General features: G+C 34.4%; 1 protein-coding gene across 1 annotated transcript in view; it reads right to left on the bottom strand.

The window, feature by feature from the left end:
• The window catches only part of PTPRQ (protein tyrosine phosphatase receptor type Q), a 269,344-nt gene that overhangs the window by 197,797 nt on the left and 51,435 nt on the right, over positions 1–20,112 (bottom strand). The window contains exons 15-21 of the mRNA XM_036865712.1: positions 15,630–15,795; positions 14,325–14,585; positions 7,360–7,520; positions 6,434–6,545; positions 5,536–5,762; positions 5,128–5,197; positions 335–534 (exon numbers count right to left, since the gene is read on the bottom strand). Coding sequence (XP_036721607.1) covers positions 335–534; positions 5,128–5,197; positions 5,536–5,762; positions 6,434–6,545; positions 7,360–7,520; positions 14,325–14,585; positions 15,630–15,795 — 1,197 coding nt within the window. The remainder of the gene's footprint in view (positions 1–334; positions 535–5,127; positions 5,198–5,535; positions 5,763–6,433; positions 6,546–7,359; positions 7,521–14,324; positions 14,586–15,629; positions 15,796–20,112) is intronic.

Here is a 20,112-nt window from a genome sequence, read left to right as displayed (position 1 = left end):
TTTTCCAGTGATATCCTACGATTTCCTACTTCAGGGCTTATAAAGTATCCTCTACCTCCACATAATCTCCACCTATCGTTACTCCAAGGCCTATCACAAATGCCATGCCTATCATGTAGTCTTTCCAGAGCTCCCTAAGTGATCTGACATCTCACTGCTGAATTCTCAAACCTGTCTCTTACTCTGCCTTGACTACAGCCAATTGTATATCATATGATACTATAAGTAATCAAATAGCTAAGAATCATTTTGGTAAAATGGAAATTTTACCAAAACTTCAAGATGTAATTTACCTAAAATTTTTGAGACATAGAAGATGTTTCATGATACTTACAATACATTCTGGCAATCTCCCGGTCAAAATGTCCTCTACTCTGATTGAAACATCTTCCACTACTATCCCACTTCTGGCATGTTTGACACTAATCTTGAAGCTGGTAATTTTGCCATTTGGTTGCCGAGGTAAATACCAAATCAGGCTTACTGCTGAATAGTTAAAGGCTTCGACTGTGAGATTCACCACTTTTCCTGGAGCTGGCGAAGTGAGAGGGATTGAAGGAGAGGAAAAACATTGTTATAAAACTTAGAATGGCATTTATATAACTTTGGGATGTTACATTTCCCATGTTATATGAAATTAAATGTATAATACATTGTATAAAATCTACTTGGGTAATACTTTTTGAAATATATACTTGGGTATACTTTTTGAATTGACTTTTGCCAAAAATAAAGAACTGGAAATTGGACCCATAGAGTTGTGTTTAAGAGGCACATAAGATTTACTTCAGGATTATTTGGCCAATACATCCATCAATAAACTATTTCAAATAAGTCTGAAAAAATATTCAGTCAGTAGTTGTTTGTGGTTATAGAAATTTGAATAATGAATATCTTACTTTCTGAAATACTTTGGAATTACATAAATTCCTTAGATAATGAAGAAGTGGCAAATTCAAACAATTATACAACCATTTGCACCAAAAAGCACATTTCTAGAATGTATGTAAATATTTAGTGTCTAATATAAAATGGATACCACCCAAATGATTGTGGTTATTATATTTTGACTTTCATATACCCTCAAAATCAACTTTCATCAGAATTCATGATACTTTATTAATTATTAATAATCTGCATAATAATAAGCTATATACTATCTTAGTTGGAATGAGATAAACATGAGGCCAGAGTGAAGAAAAATGATACTTATTAATTCAAGGTTAATTATGCAAAATTGACCAAGTAGAGTAAATAATCAAGGTCCTTTAGAATATAGAACAACCATGACAAGTCACTACTGAAAGAAATAAAAACAAAACAAGATGTTTGGGGTAAAACAATATAAATGATAGTAGAAGTGCCTAGTATTGAGAAATCAAATAACCAGAGTTTAGGTATACATTGTAGAGAAGAATACCAAAATGTGATTTGTAAATGAAAGCCATATAAAGTATATAAGAAAGTTAGGTCCTGGGCAGGAGAGCTGTATGTGAATGGGTAAGAGAGCTGTATGTGAATGATATGAGTTAAACAGAAATTAAGAAACTTAACAACAGCTGCATTTTAATGGAAAAAAGTAAAATACAACAATTTGGGAAGATGATTAATCATTAATAATGGATGTCATAATGGATAGAAATTTTTTTCTTCAAGAGAAACTGATCAATGGAATTAAAGCTTAAGAAGGACAATGACAATATGAAAACTCTCTGATACTAAAGATTTAGCACCAAAATTTCTTTTGAGTGGATAAATATAATAAAGCAAAAAGTTTGTTAAATACGTGATGCTATGGAATTATAAGAATCAAACCTTTTATCATTAATCTTAATCATTGTTTTAAATTTCTTATTTATCTAAAGTATGCAAATTTTATAAGAATGCCTGAAATATATATCAGTAACAGACTGCATACAAGCTGGCACATTTCCAAATCGGCCTTAACAACAATCATGAGGAACTGCCCAAGTGTAGAGAAATTTAAATTTACAAGGTAACAAAACCTTTATTACATTCCAAAACATGATTTCAAAATATCTTTTAAAGTACACAAAATATCTTAGATAAAAATTAATTAAATCTGTTAAACAACATTTAGTGAAAAAGAGGTTATTTTTATTAACTTAAAATTACACTATTTTTGCCTCAGTAAAATCTTTATGTTTTCCTTTTGTGACTTCGTGGTGTCTGAAGACTAATTCTGGCTCTTTTCTGTAGCTGACAGGTCTTCCCCTACTTTAAATATTCTAGTTTCTACTTCTGGATTTTTAGGTACCGAAATCCCATCATCTTTTGATTTTTATAGTGAATTTATCCATCTTGGTCCAAGTAAAGATCTGACACTAAAGCACCAAAAAATTCTGTTTATAAATCACTTCACCTTTCAGATAAGTCTTCCACACACTTTGAGGGCATAGGTAAACAAGTGACTTGCGTAAATATATAAGTATGTGAAACTAATTAAAACTTTTCGAAGTGTATACTATACAAAACATACATATTCTTGAGCCAGGAAAAAAAAAACCTTTCTAAATCAAATACAGAGACTTCTAAAAGAATCTTCTACATTTCTAAGGATCCATCAAGTTAAAAATGAAGGTACAAGAGATATTTCTAATATTTTAAAGCTAAAATTCTACATTTGTCTGAAACAATGTTGTGTGAGAAGTAAGAAAGTTGAGATTTTTGTGCTTGTGGATGTGATATCAGCTCAGTATGGTATAATGGGTTAACTTTATACTTTAGGAGTATTTTTATTCATGGAGAAAGAAATTATTTCTGGTTTAATAATAATAAATGCAATTTATTTATTCCACAGAAATTTTCCTTAAATTTAGTTCTGTGTAGCATAAATAATAAAAAGGAGTCCTTGGGGGAAAACTTGGACATAACTGATCTAACTAAATTTAGGTTTATATTTTTACCACTTAACATTTTTTTTAAAAAAAAAGATAAGGCAAGACTGATTATGTGATTATGTAATTTCCCCAAGAAAACACAGCAAGTCAGAAACAGAGTGAAACTTCTGTTCCGGTATTATTTTCACGCCATCCTAGAGTGTTAGTCTGTCCCAATCATAATTTGCCAAGAGAGCAAATAACTCCAGAAATTATGTCAGTTAGTAGAGTATAAAATATATAAAGTTCAAAATACTGTCAAGTTGAAATCATAATCTGCATGTACCAGGCTTTATCAGAAGCTGTATCAAGATGAGAGTTTTAAAAAAAGAACAAACTATTTGGTAAGTCATTAAAAAATTATTCCAGTTATTTTCCCTGAAGCTAAAAACATAAGTAATAAATTTTTCTTTTATATCCTAGTGAACATTTAATTTAAAATAATAATTTTCTCAATTTTTAGTTGTGCTAATAATCTGAATGTCAGTAGGGTCAATATCAATAGGAAAAAGACCTCATGAGTCATTAATTTCTAATATTAAATAAACTCTAGAATTTTATCTTAATTCTTTCTATGGCATAGAGCATGTATTCACATGCTTCTCTTGATGGGGTCTCAAATAAAAACTGGGCCATAAAGCTCGGCACATGTTTAACACTATAATTGCATAATCCCCTCTAGATATACAGGGCCCATTTCAATGTATCCCTTTGGCAGTGAACCACTGGATATTTTTATCTTTATCTGTATCTTTATACAGAACATTTATAGTTGCACAAAATTACAGAAATTGTTTTTATAGCACTTCTCACCAATCTAGTATATTACTTAGTAACTCATTTATTTATCTTAGCCCACTAGAATATAAGCTCCACAGAAAATATTTGCTATTGATTGGAGATGCCATTCTTTGTGCCATTTTTCTATTTATTGGTTCCGACTGTTTGCTATTATAAACAGCTGAATTACTAAATAAATAAAATTACCTCCATTCCATAACAACTTATTCTTATCACAAAGCTTATGTTCTACTAGGCTAATACATACAATAAAAAGTAGGCAAGTAAATGTGTTACATGTCAGGCTTGTCCAATGGAGAAAAATAAATCTGTTGGAAATAAAGATGGACAGAAGGAATTAGGGGCTATTTTAGAAGGTGTAGTCAGGAAAGGTAAAGTGAGATCTGGATCAACTGGGGAAAGAGTTCTACAGATATTTAGTGAAAGAGTATTCCAGGCAGAAGGAATAGCAAGAGAAAAGACCCTAAGATGGAAGATCAGTATGGCTGGAGTAGACAGAGGGAGAGAAGAAAGGTAAGAGATGAAGTCAGAGAGGGGAAAGGGCATACAGAGCACTGTAGCTCATGGGAAGGACTTAGGTTCTTGCTCTGAATAAGACAGGAGCCATCTTAGGAGGAGAGAAGTAACATAGTCTAGCTTCTGTTTCAAAAGATTATGTGGCTATTGTCGGTAGAGTAAACTATAGGCAGGTAAGCTGGAAACAGGAAAACCAGTGAGGAGACTTTCGATTGTTCAGGGGAGAAATGATAATGGATTACATAGGGTGATTAACAATAGGGGTGAGATTCAGGATATATTTTGATATAATGTTGGCAGGGTTTGTTGATAGATTAGAGTGTACTATGAGAGAGACGAATCAGGATGATATCACATTTTTCCTCTCAGCCATTGGGAGAATGGAGGTAGCTTAAGTTGGTTTGGTAATGATTGCATGTTATGGAATAATATGATAACCATTATAATCTGTATTTCCAAAAGTCTAATGTCATAATAATACTTATGATTTGATGTTAAGAGGAAAAGGCAGGCTATAAACTTGCATAAATGGCACAAGCCTACTTTTACTAATATATAGTCACAAAGACATATATTCATAGGAAAAAAAAGATCAGCCAGAAATGGACCAAAAGGGTAACAGCATTTTTTATATAACAGGGCCATGGATAACTTTTATTTAGGGTTTTTTTTATTTCTGCTTTTTTCAAAGTTTTCTAAGATAACACTTAGTGTTTTTATAATCAGAAAGAACAATATACATTTTAATGAGTGAATTTACTATCCAAGAAGACTCTAAAAGTAATTGAATGGCCATGCTGTTGAAAATTTTATGCATTTTAGTGCCGGATTTTGTTTATATCCCTATTTATTTTCAATGACAAAAACTCATAATGAAGTTAATTCAGAATAAATGATTTAGGAAAATTACCACTTTCTGCAGTTTGGAAGAGAAATGGGTCACTAAACACTCCAATGCCAGCACTGTTTTCAGCAGCAACCTAGAATAGACCAAAAGAATTACATTCAAGCTTTATACTCTCTAATTAAACAGAATCTGAAATAATAAAACTTTGATTTGTCCAGAAGATAAATGATAAAGATCTGACTGTCAGTAGGTTCAATATCAATAAGAAAAATAAATCATATAAATACACATAAACATGAAAAGAGATTATAAAATTTGTTCAAGTTTTAAAAGCCCAGATAGGCAATGAGGCCAAGACTCAGATGATCATTCTTCAGTCACTTGCTGCAAAGGCTTGACCTGGTGGGATAAAGCTCCTTCACTTTTAAAATGAATGAATATTTTAATACTAACTATTTACAAAAGAATTACCTTGATTTCATATGTTGTTCCAGGATTAAGATTAGTAAGAAGAACTTCCAGACTGTCTGGCTTTGCTCTAACTTGTGTATACGCTGCTTGCATCCATGGACAAACTTCCTTATATTTTACAATGTAAGATATAATCCTTCCATTCGGATTAGGTGGTGTATTCCAAGACAGAAGAATCCCAGCAGATCCGACTCTTTCCCCTGCTAGGAAGACTGGAGGCCCTGGTTCTATTTTTTTTTTTGAAAAAATTCATGTTGTTATAAAATCAAACAACTATTGTATTTTCACAATCATATGTAAGAAAAATATCTACAAATTGTAGACTTCTGAAGTTCCCAAAGACTAACGGTCTTCTAAGTGTAAGTTTATCCTCCCTAGAGCTTTGCTACCACAAGAAAAAAAAAAGATTAAATGCTTTGGGAAATACCAAAAATAGTCTCTTATAAGAATGTAAAAAACGGAATGCTACTAAATACTACATGCCAAATATACTTTTAATGCCAAATCATTTTTTTAAAAAACTTACTTGATGCAAGGCTTATACACAAACACTAAGAAAACAGGAACCAGTCTTACAAACTGAATAACTCTTTCAGAGCAACTATAGTGAGTTTATTTTCATGGCTTTGTATTATTTAAATGTTACCATTAACAGTGTTTCTGATCCATTTCACAAACAAGTATAGAAAGATTATCTTTGCTCTTTGAAAGTAATGGAAGATAACCAGTAGAACGCAGGTTCTAAACAGATCACTTTCTTAAGTTTCCATTTTGCTTTAATTACTAAACTGTTCTCATGCATACAATGCACATATCGCCAATGTAAATATTTCCATCCAATAGATTTATAATGGTTCCAAATACTTTGTAAAAAAAAAAAAGGAAAACATATACTTACTTGTCACATTCGTTGTCACTGTTCTACTAACAGGTAAGCTGTATGTTGTAGCAGAAATGGAAGAGATGGTTACATCATACCGCGTACCAGGAACAGCATTAGAAACATCACCCTGGAACACCAAAAGCAAGTGATTGTGTTAAAATTCTGAAAAGCAAGAAAGTTGAAACCATAAATCTATCACAATCAATAAAATAAAGTAACATTTCACTACATAACTCTGCACTATTTAAGATATCACAATATGTTTCCTATCACTGTAAAATATAAATTTGTTATATCACATAACTATTTACCAAATAACAGATAACAAAAACTTAACAAAACATACTGCATTATCAAAGACTAAATCAGTATTTCTATCTATCCTAGTTCATTGTCACAAGTAACAACTATTTAAGAGTGTTAAGAAAATTACAGTCCATTGCTTAGCCCTGGTATTTAAGGGTGTGTACAAAATACCTGTGTCTCTGAAGTTCCAATAAAAAGTAAAAGAAAAATCATAAGAAAATCCATCATTATTACATTTTTCAGGCAGTGGAATCACATTGATGGCTCTAGAGAGAAATGTTGCCTGCATTAATGATTTAAAGACAGATCCCCCTGGCAAGTGCACAATTAATGAGCGTGGATTACTCAATAGCTCTGCCCTTTCATTGTTAAACTATTCATGAACCCTCGGATCGATGGCTGTAGGTTCAGGGTAGACTTAAAAAAAGAGACACAGACGTTACTAAGGTAACAGTCCACCAATGCTGAAACTTAAACTCATCAATTCGGCATCCGTGTTTTTGTCTTCATCTTATGCTTTTAAAAAGTCTCAAAGGAGTAAGTTTTCATGGTGGATGAGTTTCATAAAGAACTTTCCTATTTGGACCAAATATAAATACAAGTTAGTTTGGCAAGTACGATAATGAAAACTATACCTGATATTCTCCACCTCCAAGATCTTTGATAGTAACAAAGCCACTGTCAGGAACAAGATCCACGTGAAACCCGTCCACATGGCCAGAGGGTAGGCTCCAGAGCAGAGAAAAGGAATGTGCAGAAATATTGAAGGCTTTAAGTTTCTCAGGTTTTTCCGGTTCTGATATTGAAAAACAGAGGTTTAAAATAGTTATTCTCCTAAACCTTCAAAGAAAAAAGGAAAATCAATAGTCTAAGGGCCAGGTTTCAAAATAACCAAATTGTCAGAAAGCATCAGATCCTTTAGATTATCTCTAGCTCTATGTAGGTGTTAGGCATGTATATCTTTAAAAATACCTAGTTTCTAAGCTTAATTATCAAAAGTGATACAGCAATTCATGTATCTATTTCTGGGATATTCCTTACCTACTGAAACCTTTTGGTTGACCAGACTGTTTTTTTTAAAGTTTATGCTCTAATTGAAAAACTGAATCATTTTAAAGATAAGTACAAACTACTATCCAATTACCTGGATATTTATCAAACAGAAATAAATATCCAAAAAATATCAAAATCTGCCAAAATTTCATATTGGAAATGAAAAAAAGATAGTTTTTAAACAGTAAGTAGTAAGTGTCCTAGCCATTTCAACCATATTTTTTCTACCTTTGCTTCCACTGTTTCCAAAGTTTTGTTTATGCTGCCTGTACCTGCTTGAAGGGCGTTTTCTATGTAAAGTTCTTTGGATTGATTGCCAATGAGTCAGATTCGCACTCTTCTTATCTTTAGTGCAGATTCCAAACAATATACAGGGAGGGAGAGAGATTATGAAGCCAAGCATGCAAAAAACATCCTGATACAGATCCAATCTAACACTATTTCCAAAATAAAGTAGTCTGGAATTAGTCACTGAACTCCATTTATCATTTTAAACACTCCCGCCCCCCGCCACCAGAGATGATTTGGAAATCGATATATTAAAAAAAAATAAAGTGTACATTTCCTAACAAAACTGATAGGGCACATTGCATAAAATAGATATCTTAACAGGTCAGTTTCCTAGTATTTTTGGGGGGGATATACTTTTAGAATGGTTTTCCTTATCTCCTTTGAAAAATTCCTTTAATGCTTATAATACAACTGTCTCCCTAGTGGCCAAAGCTAATATTGATCAATTAATTTTCACATGACATCCTCAAAGAGACAAACATTCTCTTGGCATCATCTCCAAGTTGTCCATGCAGTGAGCACTACAGTTTTATAATACCTCTTTAGAAATGCTGCAAACCTAAGGTGAAAGATCAGAGAAATACCCCGTTTGTGATGGGTAGAATTTCTTTGTTGTACATAGCTGCTGGCATTTTTCCTGGATGATTCTGCACACAGACCTATGTCTTCTGTATTTTCAGGCTTGAGAGAAAAGAGCTTGATTCTCCTCGCCAGCCCACTTTAAAATGGACAAAAGTCTAACATGACAGAAGTCCGACCACTACTCACACTTACTGGTTTATGTAAGGGCTGATACTATTTCTTCAAGAGTCCTAAAAAGTAACTAACATTTATGACGTCTTAGGCAAGAAACTAGAAAAAGAGCTGGGATGAGACTTTGGAAGAAAAATGAAGACAGAAGTGAAGGGCTGTTTACTGAGATGGTGGTGAGATAGGATGTAGTTTCCTAGACTGTGGCTTAAGATTACACACTGAAGAACCCTTGGCCAAGGATGAAGTGTGTCTCACCAAGAGGAGGAAGAATATATTTGTCTGGAAATTTGCCAATCTGATAAAAAGGGAAGGCCTGGAAACTTCAGGACAGTTTGGTAAAGACCTTTCAAAGCAGAGTGAATAGAAGCCCTGGAAATGGACAGAATTTAAAGTGACTGAGAAAACCAGCCTGGGTTGTGGGATCATCTAAGAAAGAAGAACAGTCTGATGATAATGTAGGCCACAATAAACATTTTAGATTTTTTTCCCCTAAATGCAATGGAAAACATTGAAAAATTTTAAGCAGAAAAACAATCTGACTTTTTTTTTAATTTTAAAAGATTACTCTAGAATATGGGCTATGAATTGGACAGAAGCAAAAGTGGCAGCACGAGGCCAATTAGTAGGATATTGCGGTAGTCTGAGCAGAGAGGAGGGAGGCTTGCCCTCAGGAAAAGGTAGTAGAGATGAAGTAATGCTTAAGTCCTTGTGAAAGAGTGTAGCTTCCTGAATATGAACTGGAAGATTCAATTAACTGAAACAGATTCCATAATAAGTACATGATTTGCACTCCATGGAATTTAATCTCTCAAAAGGTAGGAAAATATGAAGCAAAAATATCACTCTCAATCTAATTGTTACTAACCAACAAAAATCAGATCATGAGGTGGATTTTGAGTTCTAAAAGAAAAAATATCACATAATGTTCAATTTAATTAGGGCTAGCAAGAGGAATTCTAGGCCTAGTCAGTTTTTTTAAGACCAGAATTTTCCAAAAATTAATCCTTAGTACCCTAAATCCCTAGAATTGAATAGATGTCCTGTGATCAAACCATTTTGTTAAATAATTCCTTTTCTAAGTTAAACATCTTCTTTTATTGCAGGGTAACTCAGAGCCCTAAATAGGCTCAAGTATGAGTCTTGTGATTCATACTTAAGCAACACTGATAAAAATACAATGTAAGCCACATTAAAAAAGTAAAAAGAAACATGTAAAATTAATTTAATATATTTTATCTAACACAACATATCAAAAGCATCATTTCACACATAATCAATATGAAATTATTAATGAGATGATAATATCACTTTTTTTTCATACTAAGTCTTTGAAATGCCATGTGTCTTTGGCACTTAGAGCACATCTGAATTTGGACTAGTCCTGTTTCAAGGCTCAACAGTCACGTGTTGCTAATCACTGTCTACTGGACAGTGCAGCTCTAAAGCATCTCTCAACTTTTCTCCTTGGCATTTCAGTGAATGTACTTCAACTGCATTTCGAGAAACTGAGAAAAAAAATGGAAGTATGATCCTATGATGTCTATACAGGAAAACAGCTCAAAAGAGTTAAAAGGACCTCACATACAAAGTTCTGATACAAACTATGGTGGATTAACCTTTGAGACAGAGAGTAAGAAGAGATTCAAAATGGAAAAGCAAGCTTCTTAGGGAGTTCCTCAGTAGATTCTGATTCTTAAAAGAGTGTGTACAAAATGAGACCAAAATGTTACATCCTTCAGAATACCCACAAAAGAGTCAAACAAACCTATCAGAACAGTATCAAGGAAACAAAGCCTACAATGGACAGATATTTTAAAATAAAATGTGAAGACTTAGAAGTCCCATCACCATTATTATTAAGTTTTATTTATAATTCATATGTACCAACACTGTATATGATATGCTTTCAATATCACGTTTAAGACTTTTCATGATTTATCACAAGTTGGGCATAATATATGTTCTGACCGAGGAGATACCAGACATGTAGAATATTAAGAAGTAACTCATATCAAGTTTATGATACACTATGCACTGCACTAAGCTTTTTCACTCATTGTTTTATGTAACAGCTGTAACAAATCATAAGGAGACACTATGATTATTGTCATTTAAAAATGAGAAAACTGAGGAACAAAGAATTTAAGTAACTTCACCAAGGTCTCAAAGCAAATAGGTAAATAGTAGAGCCAGGATTTGGATCCAGGAGCAATAGCTTCAGAGCTCAAGGTTTAATCACCTTGATAACTTTGCGTCCCTCTAACCTTCACAAAGTGGCTTATGAAAAATAGCACATCGAAAAATACTAAATGTATTAACATTTTAGAAAGGATTCAAGCATTAATAGGATGATCTATAATTTTTCTTTAAAGTTTAAGATTATTAGTTGAAGTGACCTCCAATTTAATTTTAGGGGACTCCATCCAAATATGTCCTATGTCAAGGCAACATTTTTTTATCAAGTTCTTGTAGCTTCCTCACACTTTGGAAATGGGCTAGGTATAGTAAAATAAACATCCTCTAATAAGTCAGCATCATATTAGGTGCCACAAGTGTCTAAAAAAAACAATTTTTAGTAAGGCACTGGTCACAGGTCCTATAATTGGATAACTAGGTTCAAATCCTAGTTTTGCCACATAAATTAAGAATTTAGGCAAAACTCTTAACCTCTCTACTTCTCTCTGGCCTCATCAACCTGAAGATAATAATCCTCCTATCCCACACACTGTTGTGGGAATAAAATAAGTTAACACATATAAAGTGCTTAGAAGAGTGGTTTGAACATAGCAAAATCTTAATAAATGCAAGCTATAATTAAAGCTATTGTTCATTCTGCTGTCTTTCCCTATAAACCCTGGTCATCTCTTAGTAAAACCATGCATTACTGCTATTTCATTTCTTAGCTTTAGCTCCCTCCCCATATCCACTCAGTGCTCTGCCCAGCATCGCTCCATGATCACCACTCTCTCCTTTGTAAAAAGTAGGGCAGTAAAACCTCTTTCTGCTCCAGAGGTCCATCAGAAAACCTAGATTACCACCCTTTCCCATTTCCTCTTATCAGCTCACCTCCCAAATCACAGCTCTCCATTACCTACCTCTAATCTCTCAAAACCATCAGCTAAACCACACGATCCAACCAGAACATCAAGTTACTGCTATTTCATAAAGTGCTCTCTTCTTTAACTAAAATGACCATTGATATTCTATATCTTCCATGAAACTTTCCTGATATTGGCATTACCTTGCTCACTTCTTCCTCTGATCAAAATCTAAGTGAGCGAATCCTGTCACTCACACTAACCCCACTGTCTCCTTGACTTGTGCATAAGCAAAACATCTTATTTATCACATCTTTTTTCAACCTTTGTTCAGTGGATTATTTGATTTTTCTATCCAACCATACAGATCGGTGCTTACCATACATCTGTTGTGATTTTTGCCAACTTATGGCAATTTCTGGACTTCTGGGGATTTCTAGAAAAAAATTTGATTGTCACAATTAAGAGGATCCTACTGGTATCTAGTAGGTAGAGGTCAGGGATGCTGCTGAACATCCTAAAATGTACAGATCCCCACAAGACGGAATCACCCAGCCCAAAATGGCATAGTACTGAGGTTAAGAAACCTTGCCATAGACTAAAACTTCTACAGTGAGTCCAGTTTTAATGCGTTTGATTGTATACTTTACCTACTGCAAAATCCTGAAGAAAAAGACATTCATCATTTAACGCACATGCTTTTTAAGAAATAAAGATGTGTCTTATACATTGATATATAATATAAAAATAAAGTGTAATAGAGTGTTTAAGAGCCATAAGGAATCTCAGAGATCATCGACTCTAAGTTTACTAAGTAACTTGCCCAATAGTACTCAGCTAGCAAGCATCAAATCCAGGAGTAAAGTTGGTGTATGACTTCTAAACTCTGCTTGCTTTGCATGATCACATATATATATACCACATTTAGGAGAACAATAGTATGTAAGACACATAGAATAATGGCCTCCCAAGATTTCCACATTCTAAACCTTGGAACCTGTGAAAATGTTACATTACAATGGCAAAGGGACTTTGCAGATGGAATTAAGATTATGAACCTTAAAACAGGAAGAGCAACCTAGATTATCCAGGTGGATCCAATCTAATCACAAGGCCCTTAAAAGAGAAGAGAAAGAGGAGTCTGAAGTAATGGGGAAAAAAGGAAAAAGAGAGTTGAATCATGAGTGCAAGACAACCCTCCTTTGTTGTCTTTGAAGATGGAGGAAGAAGATCACAAGCCAAGGAATGAGACGTTCTCTAGAAGGGGATCAGATCTCAGCTGACAGCCAGCAAGGAAATTGTGACCTCAGTCCTACAGCCACAAGGAACAGAATTCTGCAACGACCTGAATGATCAAAGAGCCTACAGAAAGGAACACAGCCCTCCCAATATCTTGATTTTAGCCTGATGGGAACCATGTCATATCAGACTTATGACCTACAGAACTCTGACACAATCAATTTGTGTTATTTTAAGCCACAAAGCTTGTGGCAATTTGTTACACCACCAATAAGAAACTAATACAGTATGACACCCACATAACAAATGTCTATAGACTGAGTTATCATCATATGTCTGCTTTGGGTTATCTGTCAGATCCATAGCCTTAAAGATCATTTAAGAGTAATCTCATTAATTATTGCTGCAATCTTGTTCTCTTTTGAAAAAATTTAAATATTAATAGGTTTCACAACTTCATTCGGATATAAAAGTGATGCTTTAAGTTATTCAGAATAGGATTTTGTTCTCTTCTCATATAAAAACAATAAAATCTTGCAATGTTGAATTGCTTACAGTTCCACAAATACACCATGTCATTTACACCTCCACAATTTTGCACAGACTGTTCCCTCTCTCTGTGAGTCCTCCTTTCCACACACCCCACATGCCCTCTAATCTGATTAGGAGACTCCTTATCCTTTTGCAGCCCCAGAGAGCCTTTTCCATCCATTCTATGAAGGTAATCATTCCCTTTTCTGTGCAACCACAATAATACTTAGATACTTCCATTGCTTCACCTATTAATTTGACTTACACTATATGTATTTCCATGCTTGTATCCTTTATTACTCTCCACACACCCTAAGACTATGCTTTTTCATGTGTATAGCACATAGTACAATATCAAAGACAAAGAACAAGGTTTTAGGAGAATGGATGATCCCCAAATCAACCACCTAATTTCATTAGCTGGACCTCTCACCTGATGTGAAACTATGTATAGTATTAGCTACATTTATTGAGCACTGACTATGTGTCAGATACTATGTTATCCAATTTACATCTTACATATATTATCTCAAAAATCCTCAGAATATCCCAGTAAAATGAGTATTTTTACCCTCTGAAATATTCTATAGACTGTAAAATTTCAAATTTCAACAAATGCATTGAAATTTTATCTTGAACAGTATAATATGCAATATAAATGTAAATTTTTTAAATATCAAAAAGAATTTGTATACCTGCAACAACTCTGATAAATGTGCCAGATCCTTCAACACTGCTGCTCACTCTATGTACTGTGATGTTATATGTTCTACCAGGAGTCAGATCTGTAACTGTGTGCTCAGTCATCATTTCCCAAATAAGATATTCTTTTGCAAATGTTCTGTTTGATATATAAATCTTGTAATGAGTGAAGTTAGTCTCTGTTGGATTCCACATTAAATTTGCAGAAGAAGTATTCACAGCTTTCAACGTTAAGCCACATATCCTGGATGGTTCTATTGAAAAGGTAAATATATGTAAATAAAAACTGCACACATATATGTAAAAATAAAGCAAACATAAATAGTATAATTTAAACATCTACATAATAATCCTTGAATTTATTCATGTACAATATAATGTCTTACATGTTCAGCTCTGCAAATAGAGAAATAGGCTATTATATATACAAGAGTTTTATTTTAAGTGACACATTAACATCCTCCCTAGTTCCCAAATATCTTTCCTTAATCAATCATTAATCACTTCCAATAGTCATTCCTTTAGAATCGTGCCTCCTGAGTGCTTGTAACCAGAAGTATCCTTATATGACACGTTATAGGTTCATTAGCTACCACCTAGCAGATAGCTAGATGTTGGTTGAAGATGAAACAGAATAAGTTAGAGAGGGTGTGAGGGCCAGAAGTAAGGACATTTTCAAATGTGGTTCTTTCAGCTACATCAAAGTATTCAGCATGCCTATATCCCTGCATTTTTAATCCATTCATCAGGTGAAGTAATATTGTTTCTTGCATTATCATTTGGTCTCCACCGAGAGGGGATCCTGTAAACATCATAAACTTTCACAAGACTTGTTGGTGACAAATACTATTACTCCACCCCACTCCAAAACATTATGAAACTGATTTACAATGAATTTACAACCATCAGGGAAGAAAAACTAGAAGTTCTCTGCTTATCAAACCCCCACCCCAACAGAAAATGAATTGCATTTATATCATTATGACACGGTATATATAATGTGTGTATATGTATACATATATTCCATATGTGATAAACATGATATGTATGTACATACATATATATACATGTTTGCTTCAGATTAGAAAAAAAAACTCTATGTAGTTCCCAATACATTTAGACAAAGACTTTTTTAAGTTCACATATATCTTGAGAGTTCTCTTAATCATATTATGATCATCATCATTCCTTAATTATCAAGCTTTATGTTTAAAACTAGCTTTAATTATGCTGGGCCAAAATACTTTCAGTTCTTATAAAACTATAAAGCAAAAATTTTATTTATGATATTTCCTTACTTGTAGCCACTTTTTTCATTACAGATATGCTGTAATCTTTGCCTCTAACTGTCTTCACGTGGAACAGGTATTCCATACCCGGAGTCAAATTCTTTACTTTGGCTTTGTTGCTATAAACAATTACTTTAAATAGTTTTTCCTTTCTAGATGTCATACAATAGGATATCTAGAGAAAGAGAGAGAGAAATGCATGTTTTTCATGATTTAAAAATGATTTATTTGTCATGAACTCGATACCAGTCACATCACATAAATTAATACTGCAAGGCAGAATTTGTGATCTGTCCTATCTTCACCAAGAAGTAATTTGGAGCTAGTTGAGGCTGAATAACTTAGTGAAGTTCACATAGTAATAAGTACAGTGAAATAACATAGTTTACATACTAAAAGACCAATGGTCTCCAAGTATTTCCAAATTTCATATATTTATGTATATATACACGATTTATTTGTACATATGCATAATATAATAGATATGAATGGGACTTTACCTGTTGGTCACCTGAAAACAAAAACTGTTTTGTAAAATTTCAGGCATGCCCACTCCCCCAACTCCATATAAGCAGAAGACTAGAGGAAGTGAAAGCAGATATCACTGAAGTTCCTAGACTCTGACCTTGTGGAGAACACCAAGGCTTTCTCCTGGCTGCCTAAGAGATTGGAAAGAGGGTGCTTCTGCCCATAAACTGCACTCCAGCTAAATGAGGAAGGCCCCACGTGCATCACTATCATAAACGGAGGGGCCTGCTGGGGAGAATGACACATTCCAGGTGGAAGCAGACTTTTGGCTCATGTATCTGGTTGATCAGAGAAAAAGGAAATTGGGGAGAGCTGAGGAGCATTCTGCATACCCACCTTTGCCCTGACAAAGATGCCACAGTCTCCCATGGGTCAAGTATGACCAGAGAGAGTGATCAGGCTTGAACCATCTTACCAGTGCCCCACCCAAGAAGGCTGGCCCTCGTGCAAACACACCCAAGCAGCAAAAAGTAGTGGGATACAATGCCAGTGGAAAGAGCCGAGAGTAATTGGAAAAGACTGAGCTAGAGCTGGTCTGTCATTTCAAGGGTAGTGGGATAACCCCAAGCCCCTCCAGAGAACTCATATATATGCTTCAGGAGAGAGCCAGTATTTGGAGGGCTGCTAAACAGATGTCATTGGAAGCCAACCAGTGTTAGTCAAGGGCGTAGTAAAAAACAAACAAACAAACAAACAAGACCAGCAAGAGAGAAAACAGCAAAAATAAACACCTGGAACAGAGGAGGCACTTTAATTTTTGTTGAATGAATGAATGGTGTCACATTCCATCTTTCATTATAACCATCTTTCATTATAGCCAATTATTCATTAAAGCTTTGAGACTTGGCATTGCCTTTAGAAATTTTCAGTGAACTGATCTGATAGTTCCAATACCTTGGGGATTTTTTAAGTCAGTAAAAGCTACTTATAACAATCTTTACTCTTCTTTACTCCATATTTCATGTTGTAAAAGAAAAGATACATCTAAATGAAAGTAATCGCATTAATTTTATAATTTAAATTACACTATGCTTTAAAAAACACTTGTTATGTGGTAAGAGTCAGAGAAACAAATTTCCTAGGCAAACATGTTTATCACTGTCTTGTGGGAAGAGTGTTTTGTTACTGAAGGAAGATAATCATGAGATCTAGAAGCATATCATTGCTTATTGATTTATAAGGTGTCACTGGCAATTACCTTGCTTGTCTGGCATATGGGAATATAGGAATAGTGAATAGAATGCTGAGAACTTCTGGTATGAAATGGTAGGGAAAAGTACCATGTAGCAGAGGAAGAATATAATCTTAATGAAGTGCTAAATTCAGACATACAAAGAATCATAGTAAGGCATCAATGAAGGGTTAAAAGAAAAAGAAATTGACTGCAGTGATCTCATGATAAAATGATGTAAATTTTTAAAAATAAATTTGTAAAATAGAGATTTGTTTCCCCAACTATGTGGACTTCATACATCTAATAGAAATCAATTGAAGAAAACATAATTTGTGCTTTATTTCTACTTCTAAAGCATAGTTTGAAGACCTGGGATGATTAATTTTAAATGATTAGGAAAATGATCCCAATTGTGCAAGTACACTTTGCTAAGCAACCAGGATACTGTTGCTTAATTCATTAAAATTTAACAAATAATTTCATTGGTTGAGAAACACTAGAATAATCATTAGTGATACAATATATTTAATAAACAATCTGAATCCAAAAGATTAATGTGATTTCTTAAAATAAGTTTTACTTAAGAAATACATAAATTACAGTCTCTGAAAAAAAATGTGTTCACATAAAAATAGTAAAAACGTAATTCTAGGGGAATATATTTTATCTGACAACAAATAAATTTATGGCCTCAGTTAACCCCAAGGAAAGATCATCTTTTTAGGCATTTGCCTTGAAATATAAGAATTAGGACAAACAGATAAGGGTAAAAAATGTGGATCTTTTACAATTAACATTATAAGTGCCTAGAATTTTCTCTAGAGAATACCTACACTAAATACAGGAATGAATTAAATCATTCTAGAAAGGCTGGAATTTTTCATGAATCATTTATTATTCAAGATGCCCCTATCATTGAATGACATTTACGAATGACAGATAGAACGCTCTCTCCTGACTGTGAACTTGCTCGTGTAGAATATCCTCTCCTCTTTTCCATGAGTCTGAACACTACCCATTCCTAAAAGTTCACCTCAAGTTCTACCCTTTGCTGGTAACTATATTCAGTATTGATATCCTCCCTCCATAATCACCCCAATCATATATGGGAACACTGTTATGCAAAGTTTTATTTATTTACCAAATACTGGGCTGGCCAAAAAGTTCGTTCCATAATATCTTATGGAAAAACCAGAAAGAACTTTTTGGCCAACCCAATATTTATTGAGCATCTATTACAGGGAAAGCATTATTATCGGTACTAGGTATTTTATGGTAAACAAGACAGGTAAGGCTTCTGATTATAGGGAACTTACATTCTAGTGGTGACGCCAAACAGCAAGCTACTCAATATTAACAAATGAATGAGATAACTCAGCTACATCACAGAGTGAATAGAAAGAGTGATTCTATTTAGATTAGGTAATCAAGGAAGGAGATGAGAATATAAAACAGAATGTTGCTCACCATTTAATTCTACAAGGATTAAGTCATTAGCCACTGCAGTTGCTGACTTACAGTACACCCTGAAAGGAATTTGGGATGTAAAACAGAATGAGGCACTCTGTGCTTTGGAAAAACAGGCCCCTCAGAAAGTTAGATGTATATCTCAGGAAGAATTTTAATGAACCCAGATTCTTACATTTCCCCATACACAGAAAAGCACTAAAATCATTATCTGTGTCTTGTGACTAACAGTAACCTTTTACTGAGATGTATGCTTGACTACATGTATTTCCTAGCCCCAAATCATATACCTACTGGCTTCTCCCCTACCTCCGCAGAGCAGTCCCCTCGACCGACTTGAGAGGCTGTTTCCTAGGCTATAGTCCTCATTAAATTCCCTGAGTAAAACTGAAAGTCACAACTCTTACAATGTGCATTTTTCTTTTAGTTGACTAGATGATTCTTGAGCTGAGAACCCAATGATAGGAAAAGGTCGATCAAAACTGGCGGCAAGATATCCATGCAAAATGAATGTCAAGCACAAAAACCCTGCAATGGGGAAGTGCTTGCCATGCTAAAGGAACAGAAAGAGAGCCCAATATGGTAGCAACATGGTAACCAAGCAGGCAGCATAATTAGATGAAGATCCAATCAGGTGAGCTCTTGGAGACCATGGCAAGGAGTTTAGACTTCATTTGAGGGCAATGGAAATCTAATGGAGGTTGTTAAACCAATGAGAGATACTATGTTTTTAACAGTGCTCTCTCGCTCTCTCTCTGTTTCTCTCTCCCTCTTTCTGGCTGTTGTGTGTGCAAAGTAGATTATATGGAAATCAAGAATGGAAACAGAGAAACCAGTTAGGATATGAGAGGCTATTGTCTGTCACCTAGGCTGCTGGTCTCCATAAGAAACGAGAGTAACTAGGACAAGGGTGGTGTAGGGGAGATGAAGAGAATTGGACACATTAATGATCCATTTCAGAGGTAGAAGTGACAGAACCAGGTGATGGATTGAGGAATGAAGGAATGGGAAGAATCAAAGATAACTGAGCAAGTGATTTCAGGACAGGGTCCTTTCCTGAGATGGGAGAGATTGGGAGGAGCTAGGGTGGAGTCACAAGGGACAGGGAGAGCCTTGAGCCATGGTAAGGAATCTTTCAAGCACAAGAATGACATTTTATTTACTTTTAAGAAAGAGCACTCTGATGGCTGTGTGGCAAGGGAGAGGGTAAGGAGGGATTCACATCAAAATTAACCTTCCTTCAACCTAAATGTCCATCAACAGATGAATAGATAAAGAAGATATGATACAGGTACACAATGGAACATTACTCAGCCATAAAAA

This window comes from Balaenoptera musculus, chromosome 10, assembly GCF_009873245.2.
Source record: "Balaenoptera musculus isolate JJ_BM4_2016_0621 chromosome 10, mBalMus1.pri.v3, whole genome shotgun sequence".
NCBI classification, from domain to species: Eukaryota; Metazoa; Chordata; class Mammalia; order Artiodactyla; family Balaenopteridae; genus Balaenoptera; species Balaenoptera musculus.
This window is presented reverse-complemented; position numbering and strand designations above follow the sequence as displayed.